At 44.7% G+C, this 15465-nt stretch overlaps 1 protein-coding gene across 1 annotated transcript in view; it reads right to left on the reverse strand.

Annotated features, from left to right (window-relative positions):
- Positions 1 to 312: 312 nt before the first annotated feature.
- Positions 313 to 15465, reverse strand: part of PSMB1 (proteasome 20S subunit beta 1) — a 212799-nt gene continuing 197646 nt past the window's right edge. Inside the window, exon 6 of the mRNA XM_044068016.1 lies at positions 313 to 625. Coding sequence (XP_043923951.1) covers positions 440 to 625 — 186 coding nt within the window. The 3' untranslated portion in view covers positions 313 to 439. The remainder of the gene's footprint in view (positions 626 to 15465) is intronic.

The following is a 15465-nucleotide window of genomic DNA, read 5'->3' on the forward strand; positions in this document are numbered from 1 at the left end:
GAAGAGTCCCAGGAAAAACTCCGACTTCCCTGGGATCAGGTTGGAGTTGAGCAGAATTAGGGAGGAGATTGTACGCATTACAGTCTGACAGGGCATAGTGCATTTCAGAGACCTCTGAATGATCTTGGTTACAAAGTGTCTGGACGAAGCACCCACCAGGTAGAGATATGCATACACTCCCTGGGTCTTTGCTAACACTTGAGAAAAGGCACTCTATACATACCACGAAGGCTCTGAAAAAAGACGGAGATCATCTGTAAGCAGTGCTATCCAACCACACACACCTACCTTAAGCAGCATGTAGACAAAACATTTTTCTTTTTTTCTTTTATTTTTGTACATTATGGCAAAAAGAAAAAATACTTCAAAAGCAGGATGCAAATGATCTTCAAGACTGCAGACTCAATTACTTTCCACAATCAATAAACACAAATACACTTTAGTCTTTTCTTAAAGTGATAGTTTCTTCTGTGATGCCCTCTTTTTTGATGATACAGATTTTCAGTGCATCCCCTGTGTAAACATCTCTTTCGGCAGCAGAAATGAAGACATCTTTGACAAGTTGCACGGCTTTTTCCAAAGTTAAAGGCAAAACTTCTACATTCTGCATATTCTTGAACCCAATCTGAAAAGAAAGAAAAAGTCAGGTAAAAGAGTACCATCCTGTATAGAAGGAAACAAAATATGAAATACATACACACTGTCCACAGAAATACAGATGTGAGTTACAAGAAAAAAATTAAACCGTCATAAAACCTTCATTAGAACTTGACTGCTCTTACATTTGCCTCCTATAACCCAGTCTCTTAATGCTGGCAGATTCTGAACCATAGACCAGAATCAGACATGTTTTTAGATTCAACTTCATTCACAGGGAGCTCCTAAAGGTTACAAAAAAAATGACACTACAACAATAATATATTAAGTGGATGAGAAAAACAATTAATTTGGGGGAAAGGAGTGAAGTAAACATCACAGCAAATCATTATGTACAAGTAATAAATATACCAATCTAACACTTGCTCATTAAGGTGGTAGTCCTGAGTTAGAAAGGAAGACAACTGAAAAAGTACAGTTTTGTACCTACCATAAATGTAGATGTCCGATAGACATGCAACGGCAGTCATAACATGTGGGTTTGTCCTGCCTCAGGCAGCCCTCGGTCGGCCGGATTCCAAAGTCTGGGTCCGACGTCGGCTGATGTTGTATTTCTCGACGTTAGAGCGGCTGGAGTACACAAGCATCAGCCGACGCCATTTTCTTCAGTGTTTCTTGCCCCAGATGCCAGGTGCCCTCCAAGGAAGGCTGTAATCAAATTGGAAGACAAAAACAGGATTCCAAACAAATAAATGAGCAATAAAACAAATACACCATAACAGATATCCCCAGCTAAGAATAACAGGGATAGGAGTGGACCCTAGGCATAGAGGGGTATGGAGGGAGGGAAAATCCGACTGCAGTTGCATGTCTAACGGACATCTACATTTATGGTAGGTACAAAACTGTACTATGTCCTTCAAGAATGCAACTGCAGTCATAAGTGGGTAGAATACCATAGCTTAGCTGGGGGAGGAGGTATGCTCTAGGAAAGACATGGTGTGGCAATCAAAGCCTGCTCTGGATCTGGAATATAGAGGGAGATTGTAGTGTTTGGAGAATGTATGCACGGAGCTCCATGTAGCAGCTTCTAGAATGTCCTTGGTAGGCACCCCTCTTAAGAATGCTGTAGAGGTGGCTGTAGCTCTGGTGGAATGTGGTCTGACATTGGCTGGAACAGTCTTTCCATGAAAGGAATAACAGAATCTGATGCAATGTCCAATCCATTTAGAAATAGTCTGTTTTGAAACTGCTTTTCCTTGGACTGCAGGGGCGTAAGCTACAAAAAGTTGTTCAGACTTCCTACTGGCCTTGGTTCTGTCCAGGTAGTATCGAAGTTGTCTGTGAATGTCCAAGGTATGCAAAAGTCTTTCCTCCTTATTCTCAGGATTGGGGAAGAAAGCAGGCAGATGAATGGCTTGATTTAGAGAAACCCTAGATACCACCTTTGGCATAAAAGTAGGGTTGGTCCTTAATGAAACCCTGTCTCTGTGTAAAATAATAAAGGGTGGTATTGCCATTAGGGCCTGTAGCTCCGAAACCCTTCTTGCTGAGGTAATTGCCAACAGGAAAGCTGTCTTCCATGAAAGAAATTGCAACTCAACTGAAGCTGCTGGCTCAAAAGGAGGTAGAGTCAGTTTTTCTAAGACAAAATTGAGGTCCCAGGCTGGCACTGGGGCCTTTCTTGGTGGCTTAATGTTCTTGATTCCCCTGAGGAATTGTCTTAGTAAGGGATGAGAGAAAACAGGAGGATCAGTGTTGTATCTAGCTGAAATAGCAGATGCATGTATCTTTATGGAAGAATATGAGAGGCCGTTCTTTAACATATCTGCCAAATATTCCAAGATGAGTGGGATGTTCAACAATGATGCATCATGTCCCTTGCTGGTATTCCAATTGCTGAATCTTTTCCACTTTGCTAAGTAAACCTTTCTGGTGGATGGTCTTGAGCCTCTGTTAGTATCCGCTGAACTTCCTTGGAGAGAGATAAGCTGAAGTTATTTATGGGATCTCCCAGGCTGTTAGCTGCAGTGTCTGAAGATTTGGATGCAGTGTTTCAAATTGTGTTGAGTCAAAAGTAGAGGCCACTGAGGAGGGCCGCCTCCTGGTGTGACATATGCTCCGTAGTAGTGGGTACCAGTGTTGTCTTGGCCAATCCGGAGCTATTATGATTCCCTTGGGCTTCTCTGCTTTGATCTTTAGTAATACTGAGGTCATCAGTGGCAGAGGTGGGAATGCATAGATTGCTAGGGAGTTCCAGTTGAATGAGAGGGCATCTATTTTCCAAGCTTTTGGATGGTATGTCCTTGTGCAAAATTTTGGTAGAAGATGGTTGAGGTGAGAGGCAAATAGGTCCACTTCTGGCTTGCCCCATGTCGAAGTGAGTTGTCTGAAGGCCTTCGGATGTAACCTCCACTCGTGTGGATCTGTGAAATTCCTGCTTAGGCTGTCCGCCAACACATTGTCTTTTCCCGGAACAAACTGGGATGGTAACTGGATGTTTAGGCTCAGTGATTTCTCCCAAAGCTGCATTGTCAGTCTGCAAAGGGGATAAGAGTGGGTGCCCCCCTGCTTGTTTATGTACCACATTACAGTGGTGTTGTCTGTCCGTATCATTAAATGGCCTTGCTGGAGTTGGTGTTGAAAAGCCTCGATGGCATGCATTACTGCCAGCATTTCCTTTTGGTTTATATGCAGATGTGTTTCCTTTGGAGACCATTGTCCTTGTATACACCTGTCTTCCATGTGCGCCCCCCCCATCCAAGGTCTGAGGCATCTGTAGTCATGGGTCTGTGCTATCTGTGGTTTTTTGAATGACATACCTGTGTTTTCCTGGCTCACCGAGGCCCACCATAGGAATTCCTTTTGTAGGCATGGAATGAGTGGTATGATTATCTCCAAGTTGTTGCTGTGTTGAGACCAAATGCTTTTTAGGTACCATTGAAGCTTTCTCATGTGTAGTTTTGCTAATGGAACCAGTAGAATGCAGGATGCCATGTAACCCAGGGCCTGTAGGAATCTCCTTGCAGTCATCTGGGTGAGTTTTGCTAAACCTTTGAAGGAATGAGTTAACTTCTCTTGCTTGTCTTCTGTCAGGTAAGCCATCTGAGAGGCTGTGTCTAGTTTGGCTCCTAAGAAGATTATTTGCTGGGATGGCTGCAGTCTTGACTTTTGGAAGTTGACTGTGTATCCCAGAGCTTGAAGTAATCGTATGACATAATCCAGGTTTTTGTCAACATCAATTTGTCGTCCGCTTGTATGAGGCACTCGTCCAGGTATTGGTAAATTTGTATTCCCTGGAGCCTGCAATGAGCAATCACTGAAGCCAGGCATTTTGTAAATACTCTGGGCGCAGTAGATAAGCCAAATGGCAATGCTGAGAATTGATAATGCTCTGGCCCTGCAAGAAATCTGAGGTATCTTCTGCAGCTGTGTCTGATAGGGACATGCAGGTATGCCTCCTTGAGGTCCAGAGTAATCAGCCACGACTCCTTGCCCAGCATGGGAAGGAGTTGCTGTAGAGTCAGCATTTTGAACTTTGGTACTATGAGAAAGGTGTTTAATGTGGACAAGTCCAGTATTGGTCTCCATTGAGATTCTTTTCTTGGAACAAGGAACAGTCTTGAGTAAAATCCCTGGTCTTGTTCTTGTTGTGGAACTCTTTCTATTGCTTTCATTCGAGTCAGCAGAGTGATTTGCTTGATAGCCTCTGCCCTCTGATTTTGTGGTAGGTTTGGCATGCCTTGTTTTCTTGGTAAGGTATGAAAATGAAACTTGTACCTTCGGTCTATAATGTTCAAAATCCATTTGTCCTTTGTCAGTCTGTGCCAGTTTTCTGCAAACAGAGATAATTTCCCGCCCAAGGGAGCTTCTAGTTGTTCCCTGGTAGGCGGGGTAGTAGAGGAAAGTCATTGAGTTTGTGGTTGTTGGGCAGGTGAAAAGTACAGTTTTGTACCTACCATAAATGTAGATGTCCGATAGGTATGCATCTGCAGTCCTAACATATGGGTTGCCCTGCCTCAGGCAGCCCTTCGGTCGGCCGGATTCCAAAGTCTGGGTCTGGCCTCGGCTGATGTCGCACTTCACCCGTCATAGCTGCTGTTTATTGGGTATAAAGACATCAGCCGACGCCATTTTCCTCAGTGTTTCTTGCCCCAGATGCCAGGTGCCCTCTAGGAAGGCTAAATTTGGATAAATGCAAATAATTCCAAACAGTAGAGAGCAAACAATATAAAAATATATAAATATATATACAAACAAATACACCATAATAGATTCCCCCAGCTAGCTAAAAGAGGGGTAAATACCCTAGGAATACCACAGAGGGGAAGGAGGGTGGGTAATCCTAACTGCAGATGCATACCTATCGGACATCTACATTTATGGTAGGTACAAAACTGTACTATGCCCTTCAAGGATACATCTGCAGTCCTAACATATGGGTAGAATACCATAGCCAAACTGGGGGAGGAGGCACTAATATAAAGATGGTGTAGTTAAGATCCCTTGCAAAACAGCAGTTGCAAAACCTGCTCGGGATCTAGAATATAAGGGAAGATTATAATGCTTGGCAAATGTATGCACGGAGCTCCAAGTAGCAGCTTCTAAAATGTCTTTGGTAGCCACTCCTCGTAGGAAAGCTGTAGTGGTGGCTGTAGCTCTTGTGGAATGAGGTCTGATATTTTCAGGAGTTGTCTTTCCATGAAAAGAGTAGCAAAAACGAATGCAATTTCCTATCCATTTTGAGATGTTTTGAAATTGCTTTTCCTTGCATTCCTGTTGCATATGCTACCAGAAGCTGGTCAGTTTTTCTGCTGGTCTTAGTTCTGTCCAGATAGTAGCGTAATTGTCTGTGCACATCCAAGGTATGTAGCAGTCTTTCTCCCCTGTTCTGTGGGTTGGGGAAGAATGTAGGTAAATGAATCGCTTGGTTCAATGATACTCTGGAGACCACTTTTGGCATAAAGGTAGGGTTAGTTCTAAGAGAGACTCTGTCCTGATGGAAGATAAGGAAGGGTTGTACTGCCATAACTACCCTTCTTGCTGAAGTGATTGCTAGCAGGAAAGCAGTTTTCCAAGACAAGAACTGTAATTCTGCTGTTGCTGCTGGTTCAAAAGGGGGAAGTGTTAACTTTTCCAGCACAAAGTTGAGATCCCATGTAGGTAAAGGTGGTTTCCTTGGAGGTTTTACATTTTTGATTCCTCTCAAGAACTGCCTGAGCAGAGGATGAGAGAAGACAGGAGGATCCATGTTGTATTCTGCTGAAATTGCTGATGCATGAATCTTAATGGAGGAGTAAGACAGGCCATTGTGGAACAGTTCTGCTAAATATTCCAGGATGTGTGCTATGTTTGCCAATGAGACATTTTCTCCCTTTGCTGCACTCCAAATGAGGTATCTTTTCCACTTGGCTGAATAAGTCTTCCTTGTGGAAGGTCTGCGTGCCTCCAGGATAATGTCCTTAACCCTCTGGGATAAACCTGGGTTATTTTTTTTTTATGCAATATTCCAAGCAGCTAGCTGCAGTGTTTTCAAGTTTGGATGTAGGATCTTGTAGTTGTCCTGTGTTAGAAGTAAGGGACATAGAGGTAGAGGCCATGCGTGTGTCCGAGACATGCTTCTCAGTAGCTGGTACCAATGTTGCCTCGGCCAGTCTGGAGCTATCAGGATTACCCTTGGCTGATCCTCTCTGATCTTCAGTAGAACTTTGTACATCAAGGGAAGAGGTGGCAATGCATATGCTGTCAGGTTTTTCCAGCTGAAGGAAAGGGAGTCCACCCTCCAAGCAAGTGGGTGGTATGCTCTTGTGCAGAATTTCTTCAATTGGTGGTTGTGTGGGGAGGCGAACAGGTCTATCTCTGGTAGTCCCCATTTCTTTGTTATGGCTTTGAAGATATCTGGATGCAGCATCCATTCGTGAGCATCCGTGGTAGTTCTGCTTAAGGTGTCTGCTAGAGAATTTTCTTTTCCTGGTACAAATCTGGCCTGAAGTTGAATGTTGAGATTCAGGGCCACATTCCACAGGTCCATTGCCATCCGGCATAGAGGATATGAATGTGTACCTCCCTGTTTGTTGATGTACCACATGACCGTGGTATTGTCAGTCCTTATCAGCAGATGACCCTGTTGAAGGAGTGGTCTGAATGCCTGGATCGCATGTTTCACTGCCAGCATCTCCTTTAGATTTATGTGTAGATTCAGCTGGTCTTGGGTTCATAGGCCTTGAATACACTTGTCCACCATGTGTGCCCCCCATCCTAGGTCTGAGGTGTCCGTGGTGATGGTCTGGCTTGGATGAGGTTTGTGGAAAGGCAAGCCTCTGTTCAACTGACAGGCCTGAGCCCACCACAGGAATTCTTGCTTCAGGCATGGAATTATTGGAATCTGGGCTTCTAGACTGTGCTTGTGTTGAGACCATACATTCCTTAGGTACCATTGTAGCTTTCTCATATGCAGCCTGGCATGTGGAACCAATATTATGCATGATGCCATGTAGCCCAGGGCTTGCAGGACTTTCCTTGCAGTAAGCCGAGTTTGTGTTGTTAATGTCATGAAGTAGGCTGGTAGTTGTTTTTGTTTTTCTTCTGTGAGAAAAGCCATCTGAGTTGATGTATCCAGTTCTGCAGCCAAGAATGTTATCCTTTGGGATGGTACTAGTCTTGACTTTTGCATGTTGACTGTGTATCCCAAGGCTTGCAACAGTTGTATGACATTTTCCAAATCTTTTGTTAATTTTGCCTTGTTGTCCACTTGTATTAGGCAGTCGTCCAGGTATGGGTAAATTTGAATTCCCTGAAGCCTGCAATGAGCAATTACTGATGCCAGGCATTTCGTGAATACTCTGGGCACAGTAGATAAGCCAAAAGGCAATGCTGAGAATTGATAGTGCTCTGATCCTGCAAGAAATCTGAGGTGTCTTCTGCAATCTGGTCGTATAGGGACGTGCAGGTATGCCTCCTTGAGATCTAGAGTCACCAGCCAAGACTCCTTGCCCAGCATGGGAAGAAGCTGCTGGAGGGTCAGCATTTTGAATTTTGGAACAATGAGGTATGTGTTCAGTGCGGACAAGTCTAGAATAGGTCTCCATTGATTTTCTTTTCTTGGTACAAGGAAAAGCCTGGAGTAAAATCCTTGGCCTTGTTCCATAGGTGGTACCTCTTCTATAGCTCTCATCCTTAGTAAGTTGTTGACTTGTCTTAGAGCGTCTGTTTTTGGCTTGGTGGTAGGTTTGGCATTCCTCTCTTTTTTGGTAGAGTGTGGAAGTGAAACCTGTAGCCCTTGTCTATTGTTTGTAAAGTCCATTTGTCTCCTGTAATGTAATGCCAGTTGTCGGAGAATAAGGCTAGCTTTCCGCCCAAGGGTGCTTCCAGTTGTTCCCTGGTAGGCGGAACTAGAGTCAAGTCATTGTGTCTGCCCTGTGGAAGTGGTTGTAGTTGAATCTGTGGCAGTACTTCTCTGGTTGGTAGCGGTCTAAAGGTTCAGGAGAAGACAGTTTTTTGTTTATCTGGTCTAACAAAAATTCCTGGTACTGAATCATGTGAAATTGACAGTTCAAGGCCCTGGCCGAAAGAGTAGCAGAAGTATAAACCTTTTTACCCCATCTCTCTAATGCTCTAGATTCCCTTTCAGAGGGAAGAGGGTTTTTGGCAGAGGCAGCTGCCACACCTTTAGGGCCCTGTGAAATGGTTTCAGGGTCTGCAACAGGAGCCTTATACAAATGGTAATGTGTGTCCGGGACCCTGTAATATCGGTCTGTTTTGGCAGGGGCCGGAGGAAGGGAATCAGGGGCAGTACAGGCATCATTATATGCATCATCAACAACTGTTAGTACTGGTGGAATGGCTAAAGGCCTATGCTGTGGTAAGTGTAAAAAGGTCCTTAGCCTTTTCCTTGAATCTGAAAAATCCTGGCCCTGCCATTGGAAGTGTTCCCTCATAGCATGCAAGGTTTCCCCAAAGGAAAATTCTTCACGAGGAGAAGCAGAAGGAAAGGAGTCTTCTGCATCAGAATCCTCATAAGTAGAATATGGGCCTTCGTGAGGGTCTGAAATGTCTGAGTCATCCGAGGAATAATCTGTAGAGACAGGTTCCGGGGGTTCAGTCCTAGGCCTCTTGTCTGGAGGGGGCTGAGAGGCCCTGTCTGGGTGAGGTTGTGATCCCCTGATCAAAGAAATGAGATCCTCAGCCAGGCTGAGCATTTGGGAACTAGAGGTAGGCCTATGTGAAGGAGTTTTTGCAGGTAAGGCCTTAGAAGATTTAGCTGCTTTAGCCCTGGCAAAAGCCTCGATAGACATAGAAGCAGGGGGTCTAGCAGCCCCACGTGCAGGGGTAGATATGTCTAAAGGAATAGTATCTGACAAATCCTGGGTGCCTGCTTCTGTAGCAGTAAATTCAGTAGCAGATTCAGCCATGCTCTGTGAGGCCTCGGCTATCGGAGGCATGCTTTGCCGAAGGAAGAACCGGGGCTCGGTTTCAGCGAAACCGAGACACTCAGTTGGCCTAACCGTGGTTTCAGCGAAACCGGGCAGAGTGTCGGTCCTTTTCCTTGCGCTTTTAGCTAATTGAGTAGTCTGAGTCTCCGGCGGCATTTTGTATGCAAAAGCGGGACCAAAAAACTCCTCTGCAAACTCCGACCGACGTCTAAGTGTCCGTCGGTTGAAGGAAGCACAGGCTAGACAAGCTGATACATCGTGGTCTGGGCCTAAGCAAGGAAGGCAGTAAGAGTGGAAATCCTTATGAGGTATTTGTTTCCCACAAGTTAAACAATTATTTACTTTGTCTGACATCGGCTGAGGCAAGAAAGAGTCCCCAACGGGGTACTTAGCTTTTTAGAAGTCTTCGGTAGTAGAATTCTCTGGATCTGACAGACCGGCACTTGCGAACAGCTTCTGCTTCGGGCACCGCGCGGCAAGAAAGACTAGGGAAAATGGCGTCGGCCGTCGGCTGATGCCTTTATACCCAATAAACAGCAGCTATGACGTCGGGTGAAGTGCGACATCAGCCGAGGCCAGACCCAGACTTTGGAATCCGGCCGACCGAAGGGCTGCCTGAGGCAGGACAACCCATATGTTAGGACTGCAAATGCATCCTTGAAGGACATCCCCTGCATCACTTCTTTGGTTTCCTGGCTGCCATTGTCGTCCCCTGTAAGGGCCTCTGTATTGGCCTCTTCCTCGGCCACGTCTGTTCTTACCCCTTTGAAACTTTTCTGGATTAGGAAAGGACCAGTTTTTTGAAGGCCAATTCCTACTGAACCTGGGGGGTTGAACCTGGAGGAAATCTTTCACAGTCTGAACTGATTTTGCTTTTTCTTCGATGGTCTTTAACACATCCTTAGCATTTGCACCAAAAAGCTTGTTCTTTTCCAAAGGTGCATCCAGAAGCTTTGCTTTTACATGATCTGGTAGAGGTTGATCTTTTAACCAAGCATGTCTACGAATCACTGCCCCTGCCATAGCTGCCCTACATGAAGCTTCCAGTGCATCATATCCACACTGCAGGAAGTGATTGCTTACTTGCTGAGTGTTATGTACAGCTTCCTGCAAAGTCTTCCTGTCTAAAGGATCAGGAGAAGCTAATGTTTTTGTAAATCTTCTAAGAGATCATCCTGATATTGTAACATATGAAAAGGCAATTTAAAGCTCTCATAGATAAGGTAGTGGATGTGTAAACCTTTTGCCCCATCTCTCTAATGACCTCGCTTCCCTGTTGGAGGGCAAAGGATTTTTGAGGTGGAGGCTGAAACTCCTTTAGGCCCCTGTGAAATAGTTTCCAAATCAGCAGTATGGGCCCTGAATAAATGGGAATGAGTTTCTGGGACCCTGTAATACCTGTCTGGCTTGGCTGGAGCAGGAGGAAGAGAATCAGGGGTAGCACTAGAGTCAGAATACAAATCATCCAGAACATCAAGTACAGGAGGAATAGCTAAGGGCCTGTGCTGAGGCTTCTTAAGGAAAGTCCTAAGGCGTTTCCTAGAATCAGAATATTCCTGTCCTTGCCACTTGAAATGTTCCCTCATGGTGTGCAGAACTTCCCCAAAAGAAATATCCTCAGGAGGGGAGGCAAGGGATGGAATCTTCTGCATCCGAGTCCTCATAGGTCTGGAAGAGCTCTTCCTGGCTATCAGAGTGGACAGAGCCCTCAGAGTCTTCATCTGAAGGAGTAGGGTCAGAGGGTTCAACCCGGGCCTTTATCAGGGGGAGGCTGGGATGCTCTCTCAGGATGGGCCTGTGAACCTCTAATCATGGAAATTAAATCAGCAGCCATGGACATAATTTGTGTCTCCGGAGTCGGCTGAGGTAAGGATTTAGAAGTATTATGCTTTGTTTTGCTGGCTGCCTTAGCCCTAGTGTAGGCCTTAATAGACATGGCCATAGGAGGCCTGGCAGCTCCACGTGCAGGAGTGACCTTGTCTACAGCAATGGTCTCGGGCATTTCCTCGGTTTCGGTATCCGGGGGAAAATCTATAACTGGCGGAGTAATGTCTGGAACTGGAGTCGTCGGTAATGCGGTGTCTTCGGTTCTGAGCGGTGGAGAGACCGTCTCAGAGGGAACCGGAGCACTCGCCCTAGGTTTTGGCGTGGAGTCGGTGGTAGACACGGGCAGAGGATGTCGGTCCCGGTCTTTTCGCTTTTTGGGAGTTTGCGATGTCGGAAGATCCGACGGCATGGTGTAAGCAAATTTATCGCCGAAAAAATCTTCAGCGAACTCCGCCCGGCGCCTGAGAGTGCGCTTGTTGAAGCGAGCACAGGCTACACAGGCCGAGACATCGTGGTCTGGGCCCAGGCAGTAAGAGTGGAAATCCTTATGAGGTATTTGTTTACCACAAAAAAGACAATTGTTAACTTTTTCAGTAATTTCTGACATCGGCTGAGGCAAGAAAAGGTCCCCAACGGGGTACTTATCTTTTTTGATGACTTCGGTATCGTAGAATACAGGAGCTGACTGACCGGCACTTGCGAACTGCTTCTGCTTCGAGCACCGCGCGGCAAGAAAGACTGGAGAAAATGGCGTCGGCTGATGCTTATGTACTCCAGCCGCTCTGACGTCGGAGAGAAATGCAACATCAGCCGACGTCGGACCCATACTTTGGAATCCGGCCGACCGAGGGCTGCCTGAGGCAGGACAACCCACATGTTATGACTGCAGTTGCATTCTTGAAGGACATCAGATGCATTCTTATTGTTGGACTGGCAGGCTTTTCGGTAAACAAATGCCTGAAATCATCCCCTTCTTGACCACTAAGATGCAACAAGAATTAATTTTGATCCTTCTTCCCTGAACTTTACAAAGATGTGTAGAATCAGCAGGAATTTTGAGCAGACAAAAACAGTTTTCTTATATGTGAGTGAAGTCTAACTCAATGAGGGCTAAACTGCTGATTACACTTGTTGATTTACTACTCCCCTGCTGTTATTTCCCATCTATCTGAATGAACAGCAGCTGCTTCCCTTTTCCCCATGGCTTTGACATTAAGGAGTTAGTATTTATTAAATAAGGGGGTGTTGCAGAAAATATCCCCTTCATGGGGCTGCAAGGGGTTTGGCTCTTTAAAAATGTTTTTAATGACTTGTGAGGAACTACAGCAACTTCCATAATTAGCTAGTTCATTGTAGGAGGTAGTACAGCAATCATGTATGCCACAGGAAGGAGAACAGATCCACAGTCATCTCACCTCTATCCTACTAAACTGAACAGAAAAGAAATGCATTCTCTAGTGTTGGAAACTGGTCATTTTCTAGAATGCCCCACTTCAAGAAAAAGCCTGGCCAGGTATGGGTTTAGAAAAAGGTTTGTGCCCTAGCTTAAGAGCATCTGCCAGCACATTCACCATCTCAGGGATGTGAATGCAACTTTCTATGATCTAATGCCAGATGAGCACTGCTTTCTCTGCACAAACTATTTCACCATGTCCCCCCGGCTTACTTATGTACTGATTAACTGGATGAAGACAGGCCCCAGATGCAACAATTCCACCAAGGTTTTTAGGGCCAGGAGTACAACTCCGAGCTGTAACTTGTTTAAAGTTGCATTCACATCCCTGAGATGGTGAATGTGCTGGCAGATGCTCTTAAGCTAGGGCACAAACCTTTTTCTAAACCTATACCTGGCTAGGCTTTTTCTTGAAGTGGGGCATTCTAGAAACTGACCAATTTCCAACACTAGAGAATGCATTTCTTTTCTGTTCAGTTTAGTAGGATAGAGGTGAGATGACTGTGGATCTGTTCTCCTTCCCCCCTTCAGAGGAGGCATGCTCCCTAGCCTGTAAAATATCCCTTTATCATTAAGATCATCATACAGATCTGTGATGGGTTTAACTGCAAAACTGGAAAATCCATAGAACATGCATGGGAGGGATCCATACTATAAGGCCTGGTAAAGGCCCAACACCAAAAGAAGGCCTATAAGCATGTGGTGGCTTTGAAGCCACATGTACCTCACTATCCACTATGGCAACCATCAAAGCCCAGCAGGCATAGTTCAGGCCAGGCCTGTATCCTGCACTGTATCTTCACAGATGTGGCCAAAGCTTCGACAGTCTGTCAGTCTATCTCAGGATTAATATTAAGTGCTAACACCATCTTCTAATACTGGATTGCTACAGGACTCTAAGAAAATAATTTGGGTAGTGGACCTGCACATCCTGGAATAACAAACAGAATGAAAATAAATAAAGATTACAAAAAAGGCTTCTTCTAGAGTAGGAATGACCAGTGATGAAGCCTGCCTAACTCTAAAACTTCTGAATGATTACTTCTTCTATGTTGCCAACTCCAGTGATTCCCAGGATACTACCGGAAGTCACTTATCTAGGCATAGGAACAGCAGGAAATCTACTCATCCAAGGTTTTGGACACCACAGCCAACATCCCGTTGAACACTCTGGGGTGTTGAGGAGAACCCAAATAGTTTTTTTCCCCCCTTAAAGAATGTTGGCTATCCTAAATTAACTGGATTCACCTCTGTAGTCCCCAAATGCTGATGTGCCAAAAATACATTAACTCACTCCACAACAGAAGCAAATTAATTTATCCCCAGTAGGATGACTACTTGGAACCAGATGCAACAAATGTTCTGGCTGAAGTTGATAAGGTCCAGAATAAAACAGGACTCATCGAGAACAGGTATATTTGGAAGCAAAGTTTTCAATCCCTCTAGAACTGGTCCTGTCCAAAGAATTCTGCTAAAACACACTGATTTTATGAGTGAATTACTTTCTGGTGAGGGAACTATGAACTCCAAGATATGGCAAATCATAACCATTCCTAGAACCCATTGACCCTAGAGGACATTCTCCAAATCAGGGTAAACTCCAAGAAGCACCCTCTACAGACAGTAATGGATTAAAGTCAACACTGTGGTGGGGCAACTAGGAAAGATGTCACTCTGAGCACTCTTACTGGTATGAGATGTGAGGAGGACTCTTCCTCCTTTAAGGTCGGTCAGCTCTATGTAGGAAAGAAAGAAAGTACAAGTGGGTTCATATACAGGACAAAAGCCTACTTCCTATTCATAAGACTGGCCAGGATCTGTAATACATCCTCCACAAACTATGCATCCAAGATACACAGCTCCTGAGCTCCTCCAAGGGAGGAGGATCTCAACCATACTCTCTCACCCCTGAGTCTGCAGCCCCTTAAGCAGAGAGAAAGCACAGTCAAAATGACAACAAGGCACATGGCATGCTACAGTGAAGACCTTGGATAGAGCTTCCTAAACAGCTTTCTTGGGACAAGACTCAATGAGATCGCTGTACTTTTCCACACATTTCTCATCAAGTGGGTCTGGAACTGGGACTGCTGAGATGAATAGTTTAGTGCCATAAGCCACCATGACAGATGACGAAACCCTGATGTTGAGTATCTGAGCTGAATCTCAGACACTTGGGGTACTTGCATCATGCTCTTCTTTGAGACACTACAGGCAATTGCTGGTGTGGGTGTTGGCTGGCAAACTGATGGCCACACACGCCTGTATTATGCTTAGCTCATTCACTCCAACGGAACCCAGGAACTCTGCACTGTAACTTCCAATCGACAAAATCAAATTATGTTCATATCTCTGGAACAGGGATTATGAAAGAAGTATTAATGGCAAACTCTTCAGCGAAAACTATTTTATAATGTTAATATTCTTTAGGTTCTAGGTCTCAAACCAAATTTTATTCACAGTTGGGTCACAGTTAACACAGTAACTATTACGTTTGTAATATTTTGTAAACAACAGAGTATCTCAGCAACTACTCAGGTTACACACATACTATCAGCAGCATTTTATTCACTTAGCTGAGGGCTTTCATATGTGTCTAAGGAGTTCTGACTATGTTACTCGATTGAGATATTTAGAAAATGTGAAAATTATATCTACATAAATTAATATGATAAAAACAACAGTTAATATATACTTACCTGCACTAGACAGAGGTAAAGTATTAATGCACAGGAGTTTGCCATTGTGTAAGCTTTAAGATGAAATATTTCAAAACCTTGTATATAGCATGCTTTCAGAATTACTGATGCAAATATGAACAAGCAATATTTGACACCTAGAGGTGTCAGTAGGAGGCAACTGCAGATGCATCTGGAGACGTTACTCAGATGTAATGACTTCGACACAAAAATGAAAGACTACGAACAGCAGCAAGTACAGAGATCTGAAAGTACAGTTATGTACACTTGGTGGTGCTGCGGTAGTGTTGTCGCCTCACATTTGGGTTATCTGCTTGCAATAGCCCTCAGTCAGCCTGATTAACAAAGTCTTGGGTCCTGCGTCGGTTGCTGTCCCTTCTTCCATGACGTCAGGTCGTCAGGGGTATAAAACATGCAGCCGACGCCATTACATCTGTTTTTCACCCCCCCCAGATGTCAG

Source organism: Protopterus annectens, chromosome 1.part0 (assembly GCF_019279795.1).
Source record: "Protopterus annectens isolate FY-2018-M chromosome 1.part0, PAN1.0, whole genome shotgun sequence".
In the NCBI taxonomy this organism is placed as follows: Eukaryota; Metazoa; Chordata; order Ceratodontiformes; family Protopteridae; genus Protopterus; species Protopterus annectens.